The 23,876-nt window shown below is 41.6% G+C and overlaps 1 protein-coding gene across 2 annotated transcripts in view; it reads left to right on the top strand.

Annotated features, from left to right (window-relative positions):
• Positions 1-23,876, top strand: part of tmem108 (transmembrane protein 108) — a 52,295-nt gene that overhangs the window by 9,734 nt on the left and 18,685 nt on the right. The window contains exons 1-2 of one of the 2 annotated variants that reach the window (XM_058643178.1): positions 5,820-5,968; positions 21,255-21,338. In XM_058643178.1, coding sequence (XP_058499161.1) covers positions 21,299-21,338 — 40 coding nt within the window. In that variant the 5' untranslated portion in view covers positions 5,820-5,968; positions 21,255-21,298. Of the gene's footprint in view, positions 1-5,819; positions 5,969-21,254; positions 21,339-23,876 lie in introns of those variants that run through there. The other variant, XM_058643171.1, reaches the window with a different exon arrangement.

Raw genomic sequence — 23,876 nt, forward strand, 5'->3', positions numbered from 1 at the left:
GTAGTGGTGGCAGAGATAGTGGTTTGTGGCGGCTCCCGCACGTCACCATGGAGACAGTGGCACTATCATGTAGGGAGGACATTGTCGGACTGGCAGCAGCAAGCAACATGGCAACAACAAAACCTATGTGGATGACAACTGGACACACAGGCGTCCTTTGCTCTGGTTCTGGCCCAAACCCACAAAGCCAAAATATGTGAACGACAGGCGGCGCGAGCCCAATGAATCTGCTGCTGTGGCTGCTGGAATGACTCTCCTCTCACTCACTCACTCCTTCCCTCCTCCCTCGCTGAAGAGGACACCGTCCTCTGGGGAGAAGAGATGACTTGACGTTTTGGGTTTGTCAGGAGCTGCAAATAATCTGGACACACTGGTCGCTGCGCTGGCTGTTTGTGCTGTAAAAACAAACAAACACTGCAGTGACTGTGGTATACAGTATGTCAAACATGCTGTAGAAACTGCAGTGTTTTCACTGTAGACATCTGGAGAGACTGGAGATAATCCATATCTTATAAGTCTCAGGCCCATCATTTAATGTACAGCGTGATTCTTAGGATGAAGAGACTTGTGTTATTTGGTGACACCATGAGACAAACAACAACAGTATGCATCGATGTCTCTGAGTTTCTTTCAAAAAATAACCTTTGGTGCTGCGAATGCGTTTTGAACAGCTGTGGCTCAGAAAAGGGACAGACGAGGAACATCTGTACTGACAATTGTCATCGTGTTCCTGCCGTTTAATTATGATAGACTTAAAATAAAAGAAATTACAGCGTCACTGTGTGGCTGTTAACATTAACAATGTAGAGAAACAATGCAGAATGTCCTGAATGCACTGAATGACTGTTGATTCATTCCTGAGATACAGGTGCAGTGTCAATCTTAAATTTTACATTCAACAAAGTCAGGTTATGTATAACCTGACTTTGTTTCATCATGTCATTGTCTTCAGTTTTGTCCTCCACATGAGGGTCGCGGGGTCGCGGGGTCACAGGAGCCAATCCCAGCTGACACAGCGTGTCCACCGTGTGACATGGTTAAACATGGTTTTTAGTATTGTGTGCTGCATTGTGTGCTGCATTAAATCAATTAACAGACTTGAGTATTTTTCTTACTACCCAAGACATTAAAAGGTGGTATTTAAAGCTCAGTGTACTGTATGTCTGTATGTTTCATTTGTTCGGTTACTGATTAGTTTGTTAAAATTGTAGGAACCTACGGCACATTGGTGCCTCGAGGCAACACTTTTTCAATTAAAATCTACTTCTACTGCCGTTAGTATTTTCGGTGCGACTATAAAATCCCTCTATTAATTTGTGCCCGACGACAATCGTGTAAATTTAATGCGGACTTCATTTTCAGTGTGATGAGTTCAAAACTTTAAGCTTTTGTTGTTTTTCGTAGCGCATGAAAAATGGAAACCAATGGGCGTATAGTAAAGAAGCGGCATTAAAATTTAATTTGTAATTGTGTTATGTACAGTAAACATGATTTGTTGTAGGTGCGCCGCAACTTGCAAAACCACAGGAATGTCCCGTTAAATTGTGAAGTATCCACAGCATGCACAAGTCAGAAAGTGTCAGCGCAGCATCTCTTAAAATAATGTTAGTGAGGTTTGGCCTGGCTCCCCGGCTTTTCCCCTGGGTCTTCACTCCAGTCTTTTACTCTTTCACTAATAACAGACCTTGTTGCTCGTTCTGCCGTATTGTCTCATACACACAGACAACAGATCAGCAGCATAAAGAGAGAGAGAGACCTGCATCTCCTCAACCAGCTCTGTCTCCCCACAGGGACCAGCCTTTTGACATTTAACCATGATAGCTGTAAACAGGCCATTGGAATGCCTTTGACATTCATTTTGTATGGCACACGTTTGTTCACTGGGAGGGTTTTGTGTCCACGTTGGTTTAAACTGAGAACTAAAAACTTCCTGAAAACAACAATACAAGAAGGAAACACTTGTCCTATCAACACTTGTCCTTAAATGTCCAGTGTGTAAAAAATAGATGAAATTATTTTTCATTTGGCAGAAACTGAAGATAAAATAATTACACTAAAGTGTTCACTTTGGATCACCATGGCTTTAGAGTAGCCCACAATGGACAAACTAAACTAATATTTTGAGCTTTGATGCTAACTGAAAGCTACAAAGGTAATATAATCTGTCTGGCTTTTTCTCTCTTACCATTATCCTCGTCTGTATGAAATTTTGGTATGTAAATTGTCAGGCAGACTTGGGAGAACCCAGGAATTATTAATCAACACCTGTTATTAACCAACACCTGTTGTGAATGGTGTCCGTTGACTTTTCTAGTCAATTCAAGTAACCATGGCATCATGAAATCATGAAAAACTGTGAAAAACGTTTCCATAAATGATGAAATCCACACCTTTCTGAAGCCACACTGTGTCGATATGCTGTGCTGACGTGGGTTAACATCTGCTGTTTTCTTGTGCAGTTTTAGTGACTGCTAGTTGTACAAAACAGGCATTTTGAAGATCATCTTTGACTCTGTGTCATCTGTGTCACTCTGAACATCACGTTTCCATTACAGGTTCAGTAGTAGGAGGTTAACTTGTTCTGACGTTCACTTCTACTGTTTTTCCAACTGTAAACGCAGTAGATTTTGGATTTTCATGATTTAACCATTGCTATAATCCAGCCTCATCATCAAAACTTTAAACCACTGCTACTGTCACTGAAATACTTTACTTAAAATACACGTTAAACACTCTGTATTGCAACAATTATCTATAGTGTTTGGTCAGTGCAGGTTAACTACTTTACCCAATCAAAGCAAAGCACCACATCCACAATGCAGTGTGAAGGCAGCATCATGGAGGCATATAGTGGAAAACACCTCGCCAAGACACTTTTCATTGCATTGTTATTATTATTATTAATAGTTATTAAGACTTCACTATTTTACCTGTTGTAAGTCAGAACAAGAGGCTCATGCATCATCTGTGTGTCATCACTTCATCATAAGACAGTGCGAAGCTTACCAAACAAATCACCCGTAAGCCTGAGCTCCATCTCCAGTCTAACATGGTGCTGAACCACCACCTCATCCATAATATTAAACACCGCTGACTCTCCCTCAGTCTGTGTTTGTATGAGTGTGTATGTGGTGTCACCAATCTCATCCACATCAAGTCGAGTCTGGCTGGTTCCTCCGCTGTTTACCTATTCATTCATTCAGCCATGAGTGATGGCACGGGCAAACAAACGCTCTCCATCCACGGATTATTAACAATCTCGTGGTGAGACATTTTTCTCCTGGAAGATTTAAAAAAAAAAAAAAAATGATATACTCACACACACACTAATACACTTGTCCCCTGAGATGCTGTTGGTGGGCGTCCTGGGCTAGTGTAGATAATTAGTATGCTGAGTAGTTGCACTGATTGCTTCATCATCTCTTCGATGGGCATCTGTGAGAGATATTTGATGGATGCTGCATATTTGACAGTAATCCATGCTAAAGCTATTTGCATGTGCATCATGCTGTCATGTGATGGTAAGCCTACATAATATTAAACTCTGCTCTTTTTCTTCACACCTATAGGATCCTATAGGTATAGAAAAAAACCCAGTTTAAACTCAGGTTGTATGGTTTTTGTGACCAGTGGGAATGTCTTTAATCAGCATTCATTCCTGAGTCGATTACTCTGCAACACAATAAGCAATAGTTGAAAGTGAGACCCAGGTGGACTAATTTTCTCTTTGTCTGCTTAATTGCTGGCAGCGATGCTAGTTACTGCATAATTTCTGGTGCTACGACATGCATTCATGTTCTGGCCCTAAGCGTAGCCATTAACCATGAGGTGAACCCTACTTTTCACGACTTGCAATTTTTACACCGAGGTTCAAAACTTAACAGCTATACCCACTAGTTTTAGCAGCTATATTTGCTAATTTTAGCAGCTATATTTGCTAATTTTAGCAGTTATACCCATTCATTTTAGCTACCATACCTGCTAATTTAAGCAGCCATACTCAATAATTTTAGCAGTTGTAGCCACTAATTTTAGCAGCTATACTCGCCAATTTTAGCAGCTATACCCACTCATTTTAGCTGCCATATCTGCTAATTTTAGTAGCCATACTCGCTAATTTCAGCAACTATACTTGCTAATTTTAGCAGCAATACTTGCTAATTTTAGCGAGTATACCTGCTAATTTTAGTGTGGAAGAGGCTAATCTTTCTTAAGTCAAATCCCTCAACATCTTGATTCTTTCGCATCACATGTTCTCAGTGCAACCACATTAACCACCATTGCCGTGTAGTTATTCACCATAAACACATAAATCCTGTGGTAGCTTGTGTGCTGCTCCCATTAAGGAGTGTCATGTTTGTGAAAAAGAGGTTTCTAAATGTACTGTACATCAGCATGGCTCAGATCCTCCGACTTCAAAAATGAAATGGAATAATTGGTTTGTTTTTCTCAAAGCGGTTCAGGCCGATGCTGTGAGCAGGTCGCCAATTATCAGTCTCAGACGAGGGTTGTTTTGCTGCACGCTGCAAGAAATGTGTGGCTATTTCTCAATATGGGTTTCAGTTATTTACGGCAGTTGGAGACCACAAGAGTAAAGTGAACATTGTGTATCTGACTGTGTTGAAACAGCACTGTGGTTATTTATGGATAAATGTCGGAAAATTGTTTGACAATATTTTGTTATTTTGAAGTCGACAAATTGGAGATTGTGAAGATTGTAAATAGCGGAACTCAAATGGGAAAATCAAGTGTAGAGTTGAACACTGCTAGCCAATGGCAACATTGGTTATCTGCAAATAACCTAACCATAAAGCCTGCCCAACACTTGAGGATAATGGGACAATCGTTGGTGCCTTCTGATTTTAGGCTAATTTGAACAGATTATCTGGCCAAATAACGCATCAGAGTCTTCCCAATTTAACACACAATTTTGCATGGCTCCATGGCTATTTATATTCTGATCAACAAGATCTCGGATTATGAAGTTAAATAGCGATGAAACAAAAAATATCCTACACTCAATGCTTTATAAGTAGATTTCTCTTGTGTACTTTATTATTGACATGCAATATTTTTCAAATCCAGCCACACTGTTTGTTATTTTTCTGAAAACAATACCTGCTCTGCAACACTTATGCAACAATATAATAGAATTGTCCCTCCAGCTCTTCCTTTATATAAAAAAAAACAAAAACAGACTCCCATTTGGGCTCTTGGCTTCAGAAGAATCTCACGTTAAAATGTCAACCCTGTCAAATCCCCAGTGCCGCCATATCTCGTGTTGGCGTCAGGTAAACATCAGTCCCAGAGCCACAGGCAACATTGACTCAAGTCATTTCAGCAACCTTTATATTAAGCTTTACACGTCCACCTACTAACTGAGTATGTTAGGATCCTGTCAAAGCGAAAGGTCACCCCTGTCCACACATCAGCCTTCAAGCTCCATCACTCAGACTGAATCACCTGCAGTGCACAGATCCACACATATTTCTTTGTGTGTGTGTGTGTGTGTTACACCACATTTAATTGCCTCATTAATACTTTAGTCTGTGTGGAGAACTAGTCATCAATGAGTAAGCACTCCAGTTTAAGGTCATTAGTCAATATTTTGTTTTTGCCCCGTCCATCTTCCCTCAGTATTCTGAATCACACGGCGAGTGCTCGACTGAAACACTGTACGTCTGCATACAGACACATTCAGGCAGACTCTCAGGACCGGTAGCTCCTGGAGTTAATCCGTCTCACTAATAGCGGGGGTTGAAGCACGAGGGGGAGGTGGAGGGAGAGAGGAGAACAATACCACATCTCTCCTCCCGTCTACTCCACTTGCTCTCCAGCTCATGACCATGTGGTCAGTGCCTGGCGGGAAATCTCTGAACCTTGGACGTTCGGTCAGGATGTTGCTCCTCTTGTTCACTCATCCCAGCTGGCTCTGAGCAGTCGCTGCCTCGCCGCTCAAGGAAACGAGGTACAATACGCTCCCTCCCTCCAAAACAAGTCCTCCCCACTGATTTTCGTTCCTGCCATTGTCAGCAGACGAGAGGCTGCGTCAAGGGGTAAAATTAGGGATATGTTTGTAGAGTAAAGGAACTTCCTGGAGTTGTCCTTGTTGCCTCACAGAGTTGTGCACTTTGCGTCTTGTTTGCAGACCAACTGGCACAGGAAGTGTAGAGACACACTGGAGAGCATGTATATTTCCTCCTAAATGGCAAATGCCTGTGTACAGAATCGATGTGTTTACCTCATGGACATTCCTGGGACCTTGTTTCCTGTCCTTTTGCAGACATAGCGCTTGTGTGGCTCATAGCTGCTTTCAGTAAGATCACAGGAAAGAGTAAATTCCTTTGTCCATTGTTACATTTTTGTACCCTTACGTTTTGAAATTCACACTAACTGCATTGTTTTCACCAAAATAATTGTCTCATTTAGTGTTTTCCTTCCATCTTTAGTGGATTTAGGTTTTATCTCAGCATATTTGAGTTCCCAACAGTGGTTATCAAACCTTTTATACCAAGCACCACCTGAGAAAATATTGAGCTCTTGAAGTAACAATTATTTTTTTGTACTTTTGTTTATTATTTGTTTCATTCTCTACCACCAGAGGAAGTACACGTACTGTACCTCTGGTGGGAACCAAGGGTCTAATGTATCCCACCCTGTCAGACCATGAAGCCAAATTTAGGAACTGCTCTCTTGGATGAGACCTTGTAATTTTATCATTAATAATATTTACATGTGTCCATTCAGACATTAAAGTGCTCTGACAAAACTCAACCCAGAGTTTGTGTTTGGCTTCACACACTCACTGTGTTGAAATCAGCGCACTGTCACCGCCCTGTTACTGTTCTGTTTTGTCGATTTAAATGGATTAAACCTGTTTATGGTATTACGCCCTCTATGTTGGTGGCAAACCTCAGGCGTCTTATTTTGTATTAAATCTAAGAGATGTGGGCTTGGCTCATGCCCAGAGGGTACATCCTTTGGTTAGTCATTTCTCCGCCGCTGCATTTTTAATCTTTCACCCTCGAGGCAAATGAAATTGCTACTTATATACGTTGTTAGATGAAATTAATCATTTACATCTTAACGGTTATAGTGAGGCTAAAAAAAGATGGGTCTTTTTCAACCAGCCAGCGCGACACAAAACAGCGGAAAAGATTAAGTTTGTTTTACTTTAAGATGTTTCACTTCTTTCATACTTTCAAACAATTTTAGATTGAGTTGATTTGTTCTCAAATGGTCTTCACCAGGCTTAATGAAGACCTGATTTGAAGTTTTTTTGGTTTGTATTTGTGGTGCATTTCTCTCATGAGTTGTTGACCCTGTTCTTCCACAGCAACTCTATGAGTATGAATAAATAAAGACAGTTCTCTGTATCTTTTCGCTGTGGTTTTAGAAACACTGTTGAGCGTTGCATGTTGTAGCTCTTGACTAGGCTGCCAAAACAAAATAGTGAAGAAGAAGTTATTGCCCTCACTTGGGTGCAATGTTTACAACCCCAGTCAGACGTGGTATGAACAACTGTCCTGACTGATGTCCTAGACAACATGCAGATTGCACTTGGTACATGTCTGAATGCTCCTAATCCATCCTGAACGTGTCCCCAGATCCAATCACAAAAACCACAGTAGTTGACATGTCTCCTGAACATACATGAAGAAAGTCCATCTTCAGAATGGATTGGACAGTGCTTATATGTTGATTCATTGGCAGCTACCACCATAGTATTAAAACTGATCACCATTTGATTATTATTATTATTGTTATTATTGAAAAATGATCTTTAGACATGTAATCAACAACAAAACATGTTTTTTTTTGCGAAAGCACTTTGTCAAATGTTGCTTCTGAGTGTATCATTGCAGCAGTTCTGCAGTGCACTAGTACTGTTCTTCCTCTTCTCTCTGGGTCCAGAGTTTTGACTCGGTGTGAGTCGGAGCTTGTGTTTGTGTTCACGGTCTCTATGATAAAGTATCACTGGCATCCGGTAACGATTTTCCTGCCTAGTAAAAGAGGTTAAGGTGCATTCAGGGAGGCCTTGTGTTAACTGTGATGCTGGCTGGGAGGCAGGAGGATAGATGGTGGCTGACAGCACCATCGGCGTTTCAGTGCTGTACTGCTGTGTCATGCTATTTTGCTGTGGTGTTGTCTTGTCTGTTTGTCTTAATTTAAAACCTCTGGCGTGTCTGCTTTCATTGAATAGGTGCTGCTAAAAATAGCCCTTGCTTCACCAATCAGAGGAGGGAACAGGTTGAGCAGTGAGAGGTGATTGGATGTAATGTCCCATGGCGGGTTGCTAACCATTTTCTTCATTTACAGCAGAAAGAGAACCCACGTTCATTGAACAAAATTAGGGGTTTAACTTACACCAGGAGACGCACTTTTTAATTATGTAGTTATTAATTCTTTAATCTGAGATCTGTCTGAATGCTGAATTTTCCATATTTTCTTTCATTTGATTGCTACTTTTTGGCATTTTCTTATCCCTGCCAAGAGCTTCTAGAGCCACCTGTCTTTCTATCCGTCTGCCTGTTGGCATGGTTACTCAGAAACTGAATCAGTTTCTGTCTAATTTTGTAAAGGGGATTGGTCCAAAAAAGCATTTTTCAAAAAAATCATGTATCATTCAATAAATAATGCATACATACAAAATAATTGGTGCTAATATCTGTGAACAGATCAAATCTGATGCAGATCAGGATAGGGCTGCAGCGATTATTCGATTAATCTATTATAACTATTGTGATGATCGAACAATTGGTTTTACAGTTTTTTTTAATAATTAAAACAAGCTTTCTAATTTTTCAGCTTCTTAAATGTGAATATTTTCTGGTTTCTTTGCTCCATTTGACGAAGAAATCATTAAAATTGAAATATTTTGTTTTGTGGAGCAAGTCATCATTTCGCAGTTTTGGGAAACATCAAGTAAGATTTAGTGTTGGTACATGGAAGTAGCATGTGCTGCTGGAGCTCAACTTTCAATAAGGCAAATGTTCAGACTCAGATTCTTTTTTCCCCGATCTGATATTTGAAAAGGTCACAGACATTTCCCCACTTGCAGTTTGAATAAATTCATTTTAATGTCCCATGTGTGGAAAAAAGGAAGAAATTAGATGTAACTTGACCTGCGTAGATCTTGAAAACCTCTTTCTCTTCCTGTGTGAGTTTGCCCCATGCAGGGCATTCTGGACACCAGCAGGTTGGTCTTTAAACCTCATCAGCAGACGGTGATAGGTGTTAAAGCTCCTGCAGACAAGCTGTCAGATAGATGACATCCATGTTACACTGAATGCTGTGCAGGTATCCAAGATTTTAAACCTTTTATATTCTAGATATTAAACACAATTTGTGTTTTTTTTCCTAATTTGCAACAGAAGGTTTTAAATGCTTGGAAAAAACTAACTGGTTTGAATGTAGGATGGAGGTGAATCAGCAGGACAGGTGTGTTTGCAGATACATGTTCTGTCCAAGTGAAGGTGGAACAGCTGTCACTGCTGCAGCTGACATTATTGTTGATTCACTCTGCTGTTCTGGTTATGTTTGGACAGATTTGCTGTTCTAAATCCTGCAATTCTCAGGCAATGATAATAGCCCCCCCCCCCTTTGTGAAGTGACATTCACAGGATGACTCACTGTTAAATATCCATGGGTATTACAGCAAACATCAAAAATACTCAGCCATGTCAGAATTTTGTATTGTGTATCCCAATATTGACTTTGTTTCATGTGTTTTCTTTTACCAGCGGAGTACAATGCCCAATAAGAACACTTTTAAGTTTTTCCATAACTAAAACAACAAGCTATAAGATACTGAAGCCTTTGCAGATCAGCGACAGGTTATTAATAGGGCTGCAACTAACAATTCATTTCATAACTTCCTCAAATGAATGGAGTCATTGTTCGGTCCAGAACATTTTGAAAAATGTCAATTGTTGTTCCCCAAACCTCAAATTCTTATTTGAGTCTTATTTGTTCTATCAAAATAATTTTTGTTGATTGTTGATTTGTTGATGATTTCTCATGCCACACAGCAAGATTGCGGCAAGCACTGTTGTATCACAGCATGAAGGTTGCCAGTTCGAATCCCGGTTTGACTGAGGGGCTTTATGTGTGCAGTTTGCATGTTCTTCCCTGCATGGGTTTCTCTGGTAGTTATAAATGTGAGAGTGGATGGTTGTTTGTCTCTGTATGCGCTGTGATGGACTGGCTACCTCTCCAGGGTGTACCCTGCTTTTTGACCCTATGTCAGCTAAGATTGGCTCCAGCACCCCATGTGGAGGATAAAGCTTTAGAAAGTGAATGCATGAATTATGTCTTTGTTCTGTGGTGCAAGACAACCAGAAAATATTTACATTTGAGAAGCTTAAATATTGGAAAGCTTGTTTTAGTTGTAAGAAAACAACAACCGTCTAATTGATTAATCTATTATTAAAATAGTTAACAATGTGCAGCCCTACTTTTTTAAATGTTGATGAGTGTAGCTTTAAATAATGTAACCCTGTATTTGGGAAGTGAAGCCAATGCAGCTATGTGTCTGAAACCTGTATACTCTTGAATGGCCATTAGGGGGCGACTCCACAGTTTGCAAAAAGTCTTAAAAAAAAAAAGTGAAAAACCACTCACTTGATTGATGACATTTGTAAAGATTTCCTTAGGATTTAAGGGTCTTAATGACTAGTTTCAGTTCTTCTCCAAGGCAGCATGGCATCTGTTTTGTAAATTATGGCCAATTTAGGGTCACATTGACAATAAAGCAGGGCATGATTTAGGGTGTGGCTATGATGTGAGTGGCAGCCAAAAAGAAATCAAGATGGTGCTGGATAAACTGCAAAATGTGAGGCTTGAAAACAGCAGTTGATAACCAGTGTGTGATGTACTTGTAGTTTACACCCATACCCATCACTTGCAGGGAATAATTCCAAGATATACCCATATGTACTCGTTTTTCCTGCTTACTCTTTGGAACCCGTAAATAATTTCTCTCCTCTTTACAAAAATACTTTAAAACACCCTCCTTGGTTGAAGAGGTCCAAAGCAGACACAGCTGAAGTTAAGATGAGAGAACAGAAAGAGGAAGATACTTAAATGGATGAAAGTGTGGAATCACATTAAAGAAATAGAAGGCAAAGAGAGTTGGGAGATGAAGGGGAAGAGAGGCCTTGCAGCTTTTTTTCTACAACATCAAGCCCTGTGTGTAGAGTCGCTGTTGGAGATCCGTTTACCACGCGGTAACAGCCTCTCACTCAGACATCTCCCACCTTCAGGGAGTGTGACAGTTGTCGAGGAGCCTGGTGAACAGCAATGAAAGTTATTAGTGAACACAAACTGTTTGTCTCAGCTTCTTCGAAGGATAAATCAGGAGCTGCAGATAAAAGCTCATTAGAAATACTTTCAGAAAAATAACTCATTTTAAAAAGTGATGCATCAGAAGAAAAAGAGTCTCCAGTGATACAGTCTTTGATTGATGAGGTTAAGCACCTCATCAAAGGTCTCCCGGCTTATTTTTCTGGTGGAAATTTCAATATTTGACAGACATTACGTGGAGGATTATGTGCTCGTTATCTGTGACCGTGGACTCACTGAGCAGCGCCGGTCAGATAATCAATGTAGCCGAGCATAAGAGAGGCAGACTTGACATATCAATCTGTCTGTCTGTCTCACAGTTTCCAGTTCACACCTTAATGTGTATCAGTGTGGAAATCTGGCTGTAAAACAGAAGCTAAAGATCAGCCGTTGGTTCCTGGGTGTTCTAGATCTGAAAGAGAGGCAAAGAACGGTCTGCTTTCATTTTTAGTAAACATGTTTATTTGCAGGGTAAAGCTAATTAGCGCTGTCTGTTGTCTGACCATTCATTTCCTCTTACGACTGTTTGTCAGAAAGATTGTAATAGAGCGTTGTTGTCTTTTTAATAATTCACTCAACCTTTGTTTGACTTGTTCCTTTCTCCCATCGTTTGTTGAAGAAAGTAGTACTTTTTTGAACCAGCTCTTAGTCTCACTTCATTAGTGAAATGCTAGCGATTGAATGAAAAATGAATCAAAATTATAAAAGCAAAGTCTGAAAGAATGGAGGCATAGAAGGTGGTTATAAGACTTTTACCTTTTTCTATTTAATATTTCACAAATATCGAGTTGAGATCAGTCAAAATGATCCGTTGTGCAGTAAAACATTAGCAGTACTATAACTGTAGACACTACATTATTATAATCATTTGAATTTCCGTGTGAGTAATTGCTGCAGGTTTGCTGCACACAAACCCTGTGACTCTGGTAAGTGTCAGAACACTCACATTAAGTGTGGCAAATCTAACAGTCATCGTGAACCCCGTTCACCTATTACTTTGCACTTTTGCGGCAACGTTTGATTGTGTTACGGGTTGCGACAAGTGTAGCGGGACATGACACGCTGTAGTTTCATGTTACTCATCATCGTCAAGCAGAGGCTCTCACTCAGTCAGTCAGTCACTCACTCAGTCAGGGGTCATGTAAGGACGAGAGGAATGAAGAGGGAACGAGTGAGACACGGGCGGAGGATATTTACGACTCAGACGGATGGCGATTGTGAGCTGCATCCCAATGTGTTGCTCCTTTACTGCCTGGCTCAACAACTCTCAGGAGAGGAGGAATAAGCTCAGCTCCAAGTGTGTCTGTGCCGATGATGAAGAAGCCAAATATCAACCGCTGGTGGTCTTATTGAAAGAATCCATCACATGTTAGACACTGTGGAATGGTTTATCTGTCTGCGATATTTAGTGACTGAATATTATACGAAAAAGTGGTAGAAGCTCCATCTCTTACCCTCGGCGGAAATAAAATGACTCCTCCTTGTCTGTGTCACTGTAGGTGGCTCATGTTGTCCAGGGTGTACTCCACCTTTCACCCTATGTCAGCTGGGGTTGGCTCCAGCGTGTGTGTGTCCCAGAATGAGTGCATTCATCCATCCATCCATCCATTTTCTACCGCTTTATCCTCCACATGAGGGTCACGGGGGCCAACATATAGAGATGAACAACCATTCACTCTTCATGTTATTTGAGCATGTGGGAGTAAAACCGGACAACCTTGTTGCCTGTTGCTGTGAGGCAACAGTGCGAGCCATTGTTTGGCCCACCTGGTGTGATCTTGTTGGTTGAGATGAATCATTTAGACATGCAACTCAACATCGAACGTCTGTCCGTTCCATTCTTGTGAAGGCGACATCTCAAGAACCCCCTGAAGTAATCCTTTCAATTGCGGTGCAAACGTTCACTTGGACTGTGTCATTAACTGAATAGATTGTTACCTTCAGATTTATATACTGTATGAATGCGTCTATGCAGTGTCACAAAAACTGGCACAAACACTGACCTGATTAGAATTTGGTGGTGGAAGGTAAAAGGCCTCTGCGACCTCACAAAACCCTTTTTTGAATTGTAAATGTGTTACCTTGAGGAACTGCTCAAGAGAATCCAATCAAAGGCTGAGCCTTCTGAACAATAAATGAAGTCGTCAAGTGCATGGTATGAGTCTGGCAAACGGTGTACTGTAGACTGAGACTGATGGACAGTCTAGTGTCTTTTTCCATATCTAAATTCATCAAATGTTGATTTTGTTTACTGACTATTTTGTATCTCCTGTCGTGGATCTCACACTGCGGGTGTTTGTTGATTCCGTCGGTGATTCTTCTCTGTCAGCCAACATTGTAATGCGATGTTGTAACAACGTGTGAATATCAAAATAACAAAAAACAATCTGGGCTCGGAGCCACAGGCGACAGCACTAATGAAGTTTTCCCTGTGTGCTCTTGGCCTGTCAGGTCCGACTTCTTCAATGCTAATCAAATCCATCCACTGACAGTCCTGTCCGCTCAATCACTCTAAGTGCTGGATATTCAGTGCGTGGTGTTGTCTTTCCAGTGATATAACAAGTCCGTTGCAGGTTCTTCCCTGGGGCTCTGTCACTTGTCTCACTCTTTGCCCTGAACCCAACCCGAGGTGTGTGTTACACAACGCTGCTGAAGCCCCCACCACTGTCTCAATCCCCTGCTGAATCTGTCAGACAGTCTGGCCGTGACTGCCCAGTGCGATGCAGTGAAGCTGCCGGAGTCTGAAGTGAAGAAAATGCAGCTCAACCTAAGCGAGTTAAACCACGAGAGCTTGTACCGTTCCACACAAACTTAATTATTATTTGATTCATGGGACTGAAATGTAGAGATGCTGAGTTTCCTCTTTTTTTCTGAAGGGTAACTAAACCCCCTCTTCAGAAGCTAACTCGGCCCAGTTGCTTGATTTTGAGAACTGCCAAGACGTGGGCTGAGACCTGAGGGAGGGTGAGTGTGGTGCAATGGGGGGATAGTTTCATTGAAGAAGACCTGCAAGTGGATATTGAGACCATAGACTTCTCAGGAAAGATGTTGACTGATTTAAATCAAGTGTGAAGTAGGCACTGATGGTCATTCAAGAGAAAACAGGTTCACTTTCTTGACCTAGACAGTTTTACCATGTTAATATTATACAGCCTATGGAAGTGATTAGGCTTGGACTTGCTCTACAGGACTTAAGACTCAACTTCAAACTTTTTTTTTTGCAAGAGATGAGATTGACATAACTGCATCCTCATTAAAACTGGCCTGAAGCGCTGAAGAGGCTCCTACTGTAAAAGTTTATGCCTGAAAAATAGATTCCAGCAGGAATTCTAACTGGCCACAATCTATCTTTTCTGTCTCACTCGTGTTCACACACCCACAGATTAGGCTTTGGTCACGATTCCTCTGATAAATTGCTTTAGTCACTGGTCCTGGCTGCGTGTATGTGTGTTGAGTCATGAAGAGGCCGGTGATGGCGTTCTACTCCTCCTCAGTTGGCCCCTCGAGCACAGGTGTTCTGCTCCTCCTGAGTGGGAGTTCTCCACTGAAAACAAGTTAGAAATTCATTCATCCCGTGAGAGCTGCAGCAGGCCTCTACATTGTTAACGTGTGAAGCTGGAATTTTGCATTTTGGCATGTTTAAAGGAAGTTTACACATTCTCACAGGAAATAATGTTCCTGCTCTTGTCCTGTGCTGTTAAAGCTCAATTATTGAATTGAGCTTTAATGCTACACTGCCTCTAGGGATGGATAGATTTTCTGATTCCGATACTGATAGGAATACAATACTACACGAAAGCAGCATTGTCTAAAATCAAACAGCAGATGTTTTTAAAATTGACAATCAAAAGTCAGATTTTAGTCGGACTAAGACTATAATTTGGTTTTCTTAATGTTATGTAAACACATTAGTCTGACTAACAGCGAGCTAACATACCTGGATAATGCGATTCATAGTCCGATTACTTCTGCATGTATACACTATACATAAAATTTCCCCCCCAGTCTTTGACCCAGAAGTTGAAGGAGACGATGTATACATTGCAGCACAGTTGACACATGATACTGTAATTGCAGGTGTTTAGTAGCTTCAACAACATTTTGGCCATGAAGATAAATTTTGTCCTTTTTTGGTTCAAATCTGACTTGGACCATGGCATTACAAGTCTGTACTTCCTTCCACAGTCCAAAAACACCTAGATTAGGTTTAAATTAATCACAGATTAGCGTGAGCTGTAAATCAGGTCGGGGGTCTCTGACCAATGCACGTTAGCTTTTCACTCCATTAAAAAAAAAAATCTAAGTATGTAGCATATCGCAAGCGTACTGCATGGTGATCAGAAAAGCGTTTTAAAAACTTCCTCCTTTACAAGGAAGAGCTGCATGGCACAGCGTGGCACAGCATCTCCAAAAGACTCCAGCAGTGACTCAGATTTGCAACAAACAATAACTTTTCAAACCAAATCTGCATCCCTCTCTTTTTGTGCTTTATATACATATTAGGATCAGTATGATCCAAATGTTAACCTTTATAGGCTGTAATTGTACGATAATAGAGAAATGAAGTTGATCCACGTGTAATTATTCCATCAGCAGTAAAAGACTGACTTGTTTAAAGAATATTCATATTCATTTGACTTAATATCATTTTGGATGTTGTTCATACATAGTGCACAATGTCACAACCATGTGAGATATGTTAGTGTCTGGCTCTGATACTGAGGGTGATGTGCACCTGCCACTGTCCTGGTTTAGAGTGAAGTGCATGCTGGGAGCCCAATGTTTTCGTTTTTTATCGGCTGGTTTGTTGCCCTCCACTGTCTGTCATCAATCAGTGCCATCACTGGGATGGCACTGATTGATAAGTCATGCAGGAACTGTGGCCGGCAGAATTACACCTCTCAGTGTTACAGCCTGCCAACAATCATTTGAAGAACTAGATAAGTCATGCATCCTCCACTGGCCTTCATGACTCAGATATTCATTCTACCAGGCTTACCATGTACAGGCACCGCCGACAGCAACACAGTGACTCAGCGATTTGATGTTAATGGCTGGAAGGGAATTAGCTGAGGTCCTTGTAGTTGTTGCTGCTCGAGTGGAATTGAATTTATGTGAATCATGGCTGGACATTTATCAAAGTAAGTGTCTCTTATGCTTGAGGCACCCTCCCTCTGATGAAAATATAGTTTCATAACCTAATTGTTCATGGTCCTACGCTAATCAGCTTCCTGATTGCACAGTGAGCCAGAGCGTGCGATCTTTGGTGTCAAGCAGCTGGTTGTTTTGCAAGGTCAAATGAATGTCAACCGTATCTAGAGCCTTACTACAATCTCATACAGGTCGCGGCCTCATTAACACAAGCGCAGGAAACACATGGACCGAGCAAGAACACAGCCACAGCGCTAGCAGGGACTGTGCTGATTTAATCAACATCAAAGGAGGGGGGGGGGGGAGACGCCCTCTCAGTGGGCACGTCCCCTGGGTAGCTGTGGAAGGGCAGGGCCCAGAAAAGTTGGTTTTGCAGAACTTGAGAAGTGAAGCTAAAATGTCTGAGATCACACAAGCCTTTGGCTTTGATTCACTGAAACAACTGATGTATCAGCGGCTTTTTTTTTACGTGGCCCAGCACTGCTGCCATAAAGTGATCAGAAGTCAGCTGAAAGATGAAAAAGGAAAATTTTTTGATGAATAATTAAGGCAGATGTAGTGATTTAGCTTCTCTTTTCACAGTCTTCTGTACCGGTCACCTCTGTGTATTTTGTCTTCACCTACTTCAAAGCAGTGGTGTTCACACTTCACCTTTCTTTATTCTCCTCAGACTCGAGCTGGTCGTAATCTCGCTCTCTCCAATTCATTAAACGAAATAAGTCACAGAGTGTGGCATCAAAGCCGGAGCGAAGAAAAGCATTGGTTTTGATTGGAGGTCCAGTTTTCAGTGGACTGTGAGAGCACAACACCGTCATGGTCGACTCCCACACTTCCCTCCCCTCCTCCTCCTGCTCCTCTCTTTATGGAAAAGCTCTCAGTCTGCAGCCGTTGCGGGCAAACAGCCAGCCCGCTGCCACTGCACCTATACATAACCACAGAATAGAGGGAAGTCCAAAATTAAAAGCATTGTTACCCCTGCGGCTGGTGGCCGCAGAGACAGATGGAGTGACAGGTTTAATTCCCTGTGTCGTCTCGGGTGACCTTGGCTTTGGCCTGTGGTCTGCGCCCCCTCCAGACGCACGGTTCACAGCAGCAGAGACCTTCACACTTTCTCACTCCGCCTATGGTGCGCCATTCTCCGTAAATCCAAATCCACCACAATTCCCTTAAAAATCCTTGTGAATGAATTTGAATATCATGTACTATTAGGGTTGCCATGGTGACAGCTGCTGTCTGTGTGCCATGTCAGTTGCCATGCAACTTTTTTGTTCCCTCGCCAGTAGAATGCTGGGCTGTTATGTTCAAAGCTAAGCTGTTGATGTATTTTGTTACCTGTGAATCTTTCTTTTATTGCAGAAGCCAGTGTTGACGTATTACAGATGTACTTACCTTTTTGTATCGTGAGAGGCAGAGGACGATTATGTCTTCTTGTTTTCTTAAATTTTACATGGACACCTCTTCTCTCTTCTTCTGCATTCTTGGATGCATATGGATTTCACTTGCTAACTGCATAAACATGAGTTTCTCACAACAGAGTCATACAGTCCTGATCTGGCTCTTCCGACAATTGCCTTCTGATTTTAGACTGATTTGAACAGATTATCTGGCCAATTTATCCTTTAACAGACGCAATTTATTTGAATGTCATCGAGCCCTTCAGAGTCTTCCTGATTTATAATTGTAAGTACTAAAAATTTTCAATATTTGGGCGTGAGCAAAACCGTGCAATAGAACCATAACTTGTACAAGACAAGTTGATTCTGTCTTCTCAGCCGTGATTTAATCCACAGTCTGATAGTTTTCCCCCATGTCTGTTTATATTCTGAAGTCACATTAAATCACGCGAGTTTCTGTGAGATCCCAAATCCCTGAAATTGTTTGATCAAACCCCAAGTGTGTGGTCCTGCATTTTGACAGAATCGTGGCACCTGTGTTTTCTCCGGATTAAAACATTGAAAATCGATTTCAAGAGTTTGTTGTGCCTGTGGTCTCCCACGTTTTAAAATCCTCTTGTGTGGGGCAGGCTTTAGATAATGATGCATCCATTGTGAATTTCTGGGCCAATACCAATACTTTCAGTTATTTTTGAATAATCAAAAATTAAATAATAAAAACAACACTATTATAGCCATTTTATCGTTATATAACTATTGGAAGAGTTTTCCCTGTACACATAATTGAGTGTGTATCAAATGGTTCTTTGACAACAGGATGATATGAGTTAAACATCAGGCCAATACCAATGTGCAGATGATTGTGTATCCCTAGCTTCAGGGTCCTGGTTAGACAATAATATAATTCTTAAAGATCGGGTTCGTTTTCACCAAAATCAATTCATTTCACGTCTTTCTGAAAACAGGTTTCCTCTGCTTCCATGCATGGCCTCCATTCACCTCTCATAGGAGTCTCTAGTGCAGCAACAAAGACATAATCCCTTTATGGTCAAGTCTGAGGTACCGGAGCTGAACGTCTGTCTCTCTCTGCAGGAAAAATCAAGTGCTTAGTCTTGCAGAAACAAACCTGTCAGCAGTAGCCTCTGAACCTCCCCCTATCCTGTTTAGGGTTCTGTCAGTGCCACGACCCGGACTCGTCATCTCATGTTATCTTGTACCTGCACGTGTGCGACTGTGCATGGAGCTGAACCATGATTCAGCTCCTCAGGAGGAGGCATGAGCCGCCTGTTTTTTTTTTTTGTCCTCCTTTCTCGACCAAAAACCTGCCTCTGCTGAGCTCTGTGACCACAAGTTTGAACGAAAGTGTCCCTGTCACTATCCCTTCACCCCTCGCTCCCCTTCCCCAAGCCTCACCCCTTTTCACCCTTCAAAATTAGAGCGTGTCTACGAGGCCACGCCGGTACGGCCGTGCTGATGAGGTGTAATCACCGTGGAGAGGCTCAGCTGCTCTCTTCACACCCTGCCATTGAGCTCATTAGCCCGTGATGCTCAAAATTAAAGATAAACTTCAGCGGTATCACTGCAGCATCATGATGTTGCTACTAGAGTATGAGGTTTGGAGACCGTTGGCGTTATAATGTCGTTTCTTTAAATGTGAGGCAGGGAAAAACTCATTTTCTGCCTCTGCTACTCCCAAATTCATGCAGCCTCATCCTTTTTTTTTTGCAGTTATTCACACTGTATTATGACTGAGGCCACACTATTATATTCACAGCTGTGGGTTAAGTGAGCCTCTCCCTTTGAACTAAATTTTCTGCATATGTCATCTAAAAAAATGTGCCCCAATGACCAGTCTATGGCTTGTTTTTTTTTTATACATTATTGTTTTCATTCCGTTTTTTTTCTCTGTGTAATATAAGAGTGGAACCAGGAGGAGGAGTGGGGAGAAAGACATTTTCCAATTAGTGATTTGAGACACCGCTGAGACAATTATTTCACGCTTTTTATTCTCCCGCGGTGTGAAGCTAACGAGCCAAACGTCAATTACAATTATTGTTTTTAGTCATGGGTGGCTGGATGGACGGACGGACAGACGGACATGGTAGCTAGATTTTTTTTTCCCCACTTAACAAAAGTTCTCACAAAATCAAATCTGGCTACGTTTGTGTCACTTGTGTTATTTTGTGACTTTGGTGTTAGTTCTGGTGTTTTCTCTGAGGACTTTGGTGCAGGGTAGTGAGCAGTCTACAAACTTTAAGCTCAGCTTCCAGTTGGGAAATGTTGTCTAACTGTGAGACAAAGCAGTAACTACAATATTAAGAAAGTGGAGACTTGTTCCCAAGTTCCTTGGGCTCTTTAAGTTGCTAAATATTGCGACAAAGTCACCACGGTTGTTTGGTTTGTTTGTTTCATAGTAATAACTTTTATTTTCTTTCTTTATGTCCCTTCCTTTCCCCTGGCTTGGTTCATTCGGTCTCCATTTCTGTCATCATATACATCATAATGTGTATAATGTCTTCGTCTTTGTTTGTGGTACTACAGCGTTTTAAGTCGCTTTGAGACGTATTGTGTGGATTTCCTGAAAAGATGCCCTGCTTAGGGGAAACCTTTTCAAAAATGGCAGAGGAACAATATCTTTAATTCCGTTTCCGTCTAAATATGGCCTTAGTAACATGTACTTATTCTTGTTCCCCGCTTCCACTCGTCTCCTTTTGTAACATGGGTCACATGCGACCAAACCCCTCGTCCTGGGAGGCACAAATCCAATTTCACAAGGACCACTCACTCCAGATTATTCATGCAGGTGAAGGGCAAAGTCATTTCTTTAGACGTATGTGTCTGTTTGTGTTGGTGGACATGTGTGTTGCTCAAGGGCATTTCCACTCAGGTGCACAGAGAAACAGAGAAAGAGAGAGATGCACACACACTCCCGTGGATGGGTGAACGGAGATTACGTGCGTGTTTGTGTGGCCTTTTATTTAGCAGAGAGCCATCAGTGAGTCATTCTGTTAAAGAGCACCCTCGGGTACGTGTGTCGCCGAGACACAAGCAGTGGCTATCTCAGAACAAGGCTTACTGGTCAATGTTTAATGCGCTGTAATTGGTTTTACTGACTATCACAGCCTGCAGGATGCCACTGCTGATCTGAAGCCCAGATGCAGAGGCTGACCACCAGCAACACCAGAGAACGTGCTTTTACTGGGAATATATATGTGCTATATTCCTAATATTATCTCCTAAGAGGTATCTGTTGTATCTTGTGTCAACTCTACTTAAACCTGTTCTGACATAAAGACTGCATATCCCTGATATTTGGAGCTTTGATGGGTCATTGAATTTCCTGTTCTTTTCTATTTTCTTTACTAGAGAGCCATGAGCACTGTGGAGGAGGAGCCGGATCACATGATATCATGAAGACGAGCCTGCAGGTCCTGCGCTGCCAGCTGCTGAGTGAGTGGAACAAAACTTTGGGTGGGGGCACTAAATTCAGGAGCCAAAAGTTTCAATAAGGTTACCACAAAGGTTAAATAACAGGTTATGAACGGAAGAAACTGCTTTTCAACGCAAATATCTAAGCAGCCAATCACGAAGGAGCATCTCAGTGCAGTTAGACATGTACACATGTATAAGATGACCTTCAAACCAAGTTTCATAATTGAGATATAATTCCTTCCTATCTTTATCATCGGACTCCGGCCCATAAAATACTGTATAAAACGTATTAAAAACACTAAATAATAAAATATATAAGACAAACACACACACACAAAATTAAATATTAAATGTGACATTGAGGCATTTCAGCCAGTGTGCCCTTACTCTGGCACAATAGTGAGAGAACAAAGGTTATTAAAGTGGCTTAAGTTCCATGCGTGCTGGTCTGAGTATTTCAGAAACTGCTGAGTTTACAAAGAATGGTCCAAAGGGGAAAATATCCAGTGGGAATTAGTTAACTAGCAAAAAGAGAAGAGAACATAGAAGAATGGCCATCCTGTCTTGATAAAAACTCAAATAACCAGTATTTACAGCCAAGGTTTGCAGAGGACCATCTCTGTCTGAAGGCACAGTGCATCTCGAACCTTGAAGCACATACATATATGAAGCAACAGCAGCATAAGACCACAGCAGATACTCTCCACTATCACCACTTTAATAGCTGTCCCTTGTACCTAATAAAGTGGCCGTGGAGTGCACGTATATATTGTACTGCCATTTTAAACATGGCTGACACAGACGAAGGTCTTGATCCAGCTGTGGTTGATGGTGTTGCGAGGTGTTGTGTTCGCCTAATACGGGAGGGATGAATGTGTTTGGAGTAATTCCCGTGTTTATTGCTTGCACATGTTCACATACGTTGCAGATTTGACAGTCTGAGGGTTAAAATGCATGAACGACAAGATAAAAGGTCAACTGTGTTAGTTTGGGATTAGAAAGTTGAGCAACAGAAAGTTGCGAGATGCATTATCAGGCTTCCCAGAAATAATTGTGATTTTACTGAATAATAGAAAACACACGGCTTGTGCAGACAGTGTCAGACTGTCAAACCTGGTGTAATGAAATCTCACATGGGTGACTACTGAGATAAGTCACAGATATGCTCAGCTTTTAAAGAGTTTTGCATGGCGATTGTCCGTCCTTGCCCAACCAGCCTTCGTGTGTAGATCAGATACTGTACGTTAAGTGCTGAATCACTTTAGCTCTTGTTCTTTGAGCCGGCGCTGCTTTACATTCATCGGACAGGATCAAGGCTCTGGGACTGGATCTACAAAGCTCCACCGGCGCTGAATGTCACATGAATATGGAAGACCGGGCTAAAGCCGGGACCCACCGGGGCTCCTTGACAGTTAGCTACAGAGGTTGATGGTATCTGGTTTGCACCCTCAAGCTCCACCTCAGGCCAGTGGAGGCAAAAGCCGTCTCTGACAAATCTGTCTCAATCCCTCAGTTGTGTGTGCAAAGTGCCTTAAGCTGCAGCAGAGGTGGAGTGAGGTTCCTTTAATCTGAGTCAGAGTTGAATCTGTGGACAAGGTTTGTTTAAAGTTTATGTTTTACAGCCACTTTTTGTGGATTTTTCGTGATAAATTCAGTCTTCAAAAGCGTCGCACTAACTTTAGCTGTCATCTGCAGCAGACTAGCTGAGCTCTTTTTTTAGGGATATTACACTTCCATCAGGTTTGCCTTTTTACAGTGTACAGAATTAAAAGGGCCCACTTGAGATATCTGTCTGTGCACAGTGCTGAAGCATTTCTCATTTCTCTCTCTGGGGACCAGCCATCTGCAGGAGACAGATGTGCCTTAACATCCTCAGGCTACAGGCAGAGAAAAGATGCTGCAGATAGAGGATGATACTAGACATCATTTTCCTCTGCTCAGCCTCTGTGCTGCTTTTTTTTCCTACCGTCTGATTTCCCCCATTTTATGGTTTCCAAGTATCCAAGATTGCCTCTTAATTATATGACCTGAGTAGATGGATAGAACTAATCATTGGTGGCTAGCAAATTAAAAATTGTCTTGACAGCTCCTACAAAGCAAAGCCTGACAAATGAGTCAGTTGTTACCAAATCTCTGTGCGAACAGGCAAATTGCAGCTCCTTTTTAGCCACTTAACAAGGTTCATCTTATAAAATATGCACCAATTTACATCCACGATATCTTAAGAATATATTTGTGTGTCTGGTGGTCACTCTCCCGCAACAAAGTCCATAGAGAAAATCAATGTTTTTAGCTTGCAGGGACACAGGGGCTGTTGTTGCCTTGTTTAGTAAGTTTGTGTCACTAATGCAAATTTGAACCAAGGATTTAAAACACCAAAGTCACAAAATATATGACATTTGAATTTACTGAGGAAGGAAGCAGTGGATCAATAACTAAATTGATGGTTTTCTCGATGGACTTTGGTGCAGGGTATTGAGCAGTGACACAAACTTCAGTTTACAGTTGGAAAAGCCTGTCTAACAGTGGTTTACTTACGCAGGCCTAGATCTGATA

This window comes from Solea solea, chromosome 1 (assembly GCF_958295425.1).
Source record: "Solea solea chromosome 1, fSolSol10.1, whole genome shotgun sequence".
In the NCBI taxonomy this organism is placed as follows: Eukaryota; Metazoa; Chordata; class Actinopteri; order Pleuronectiformes; family Soleidae; genus Solea; species Solea solea.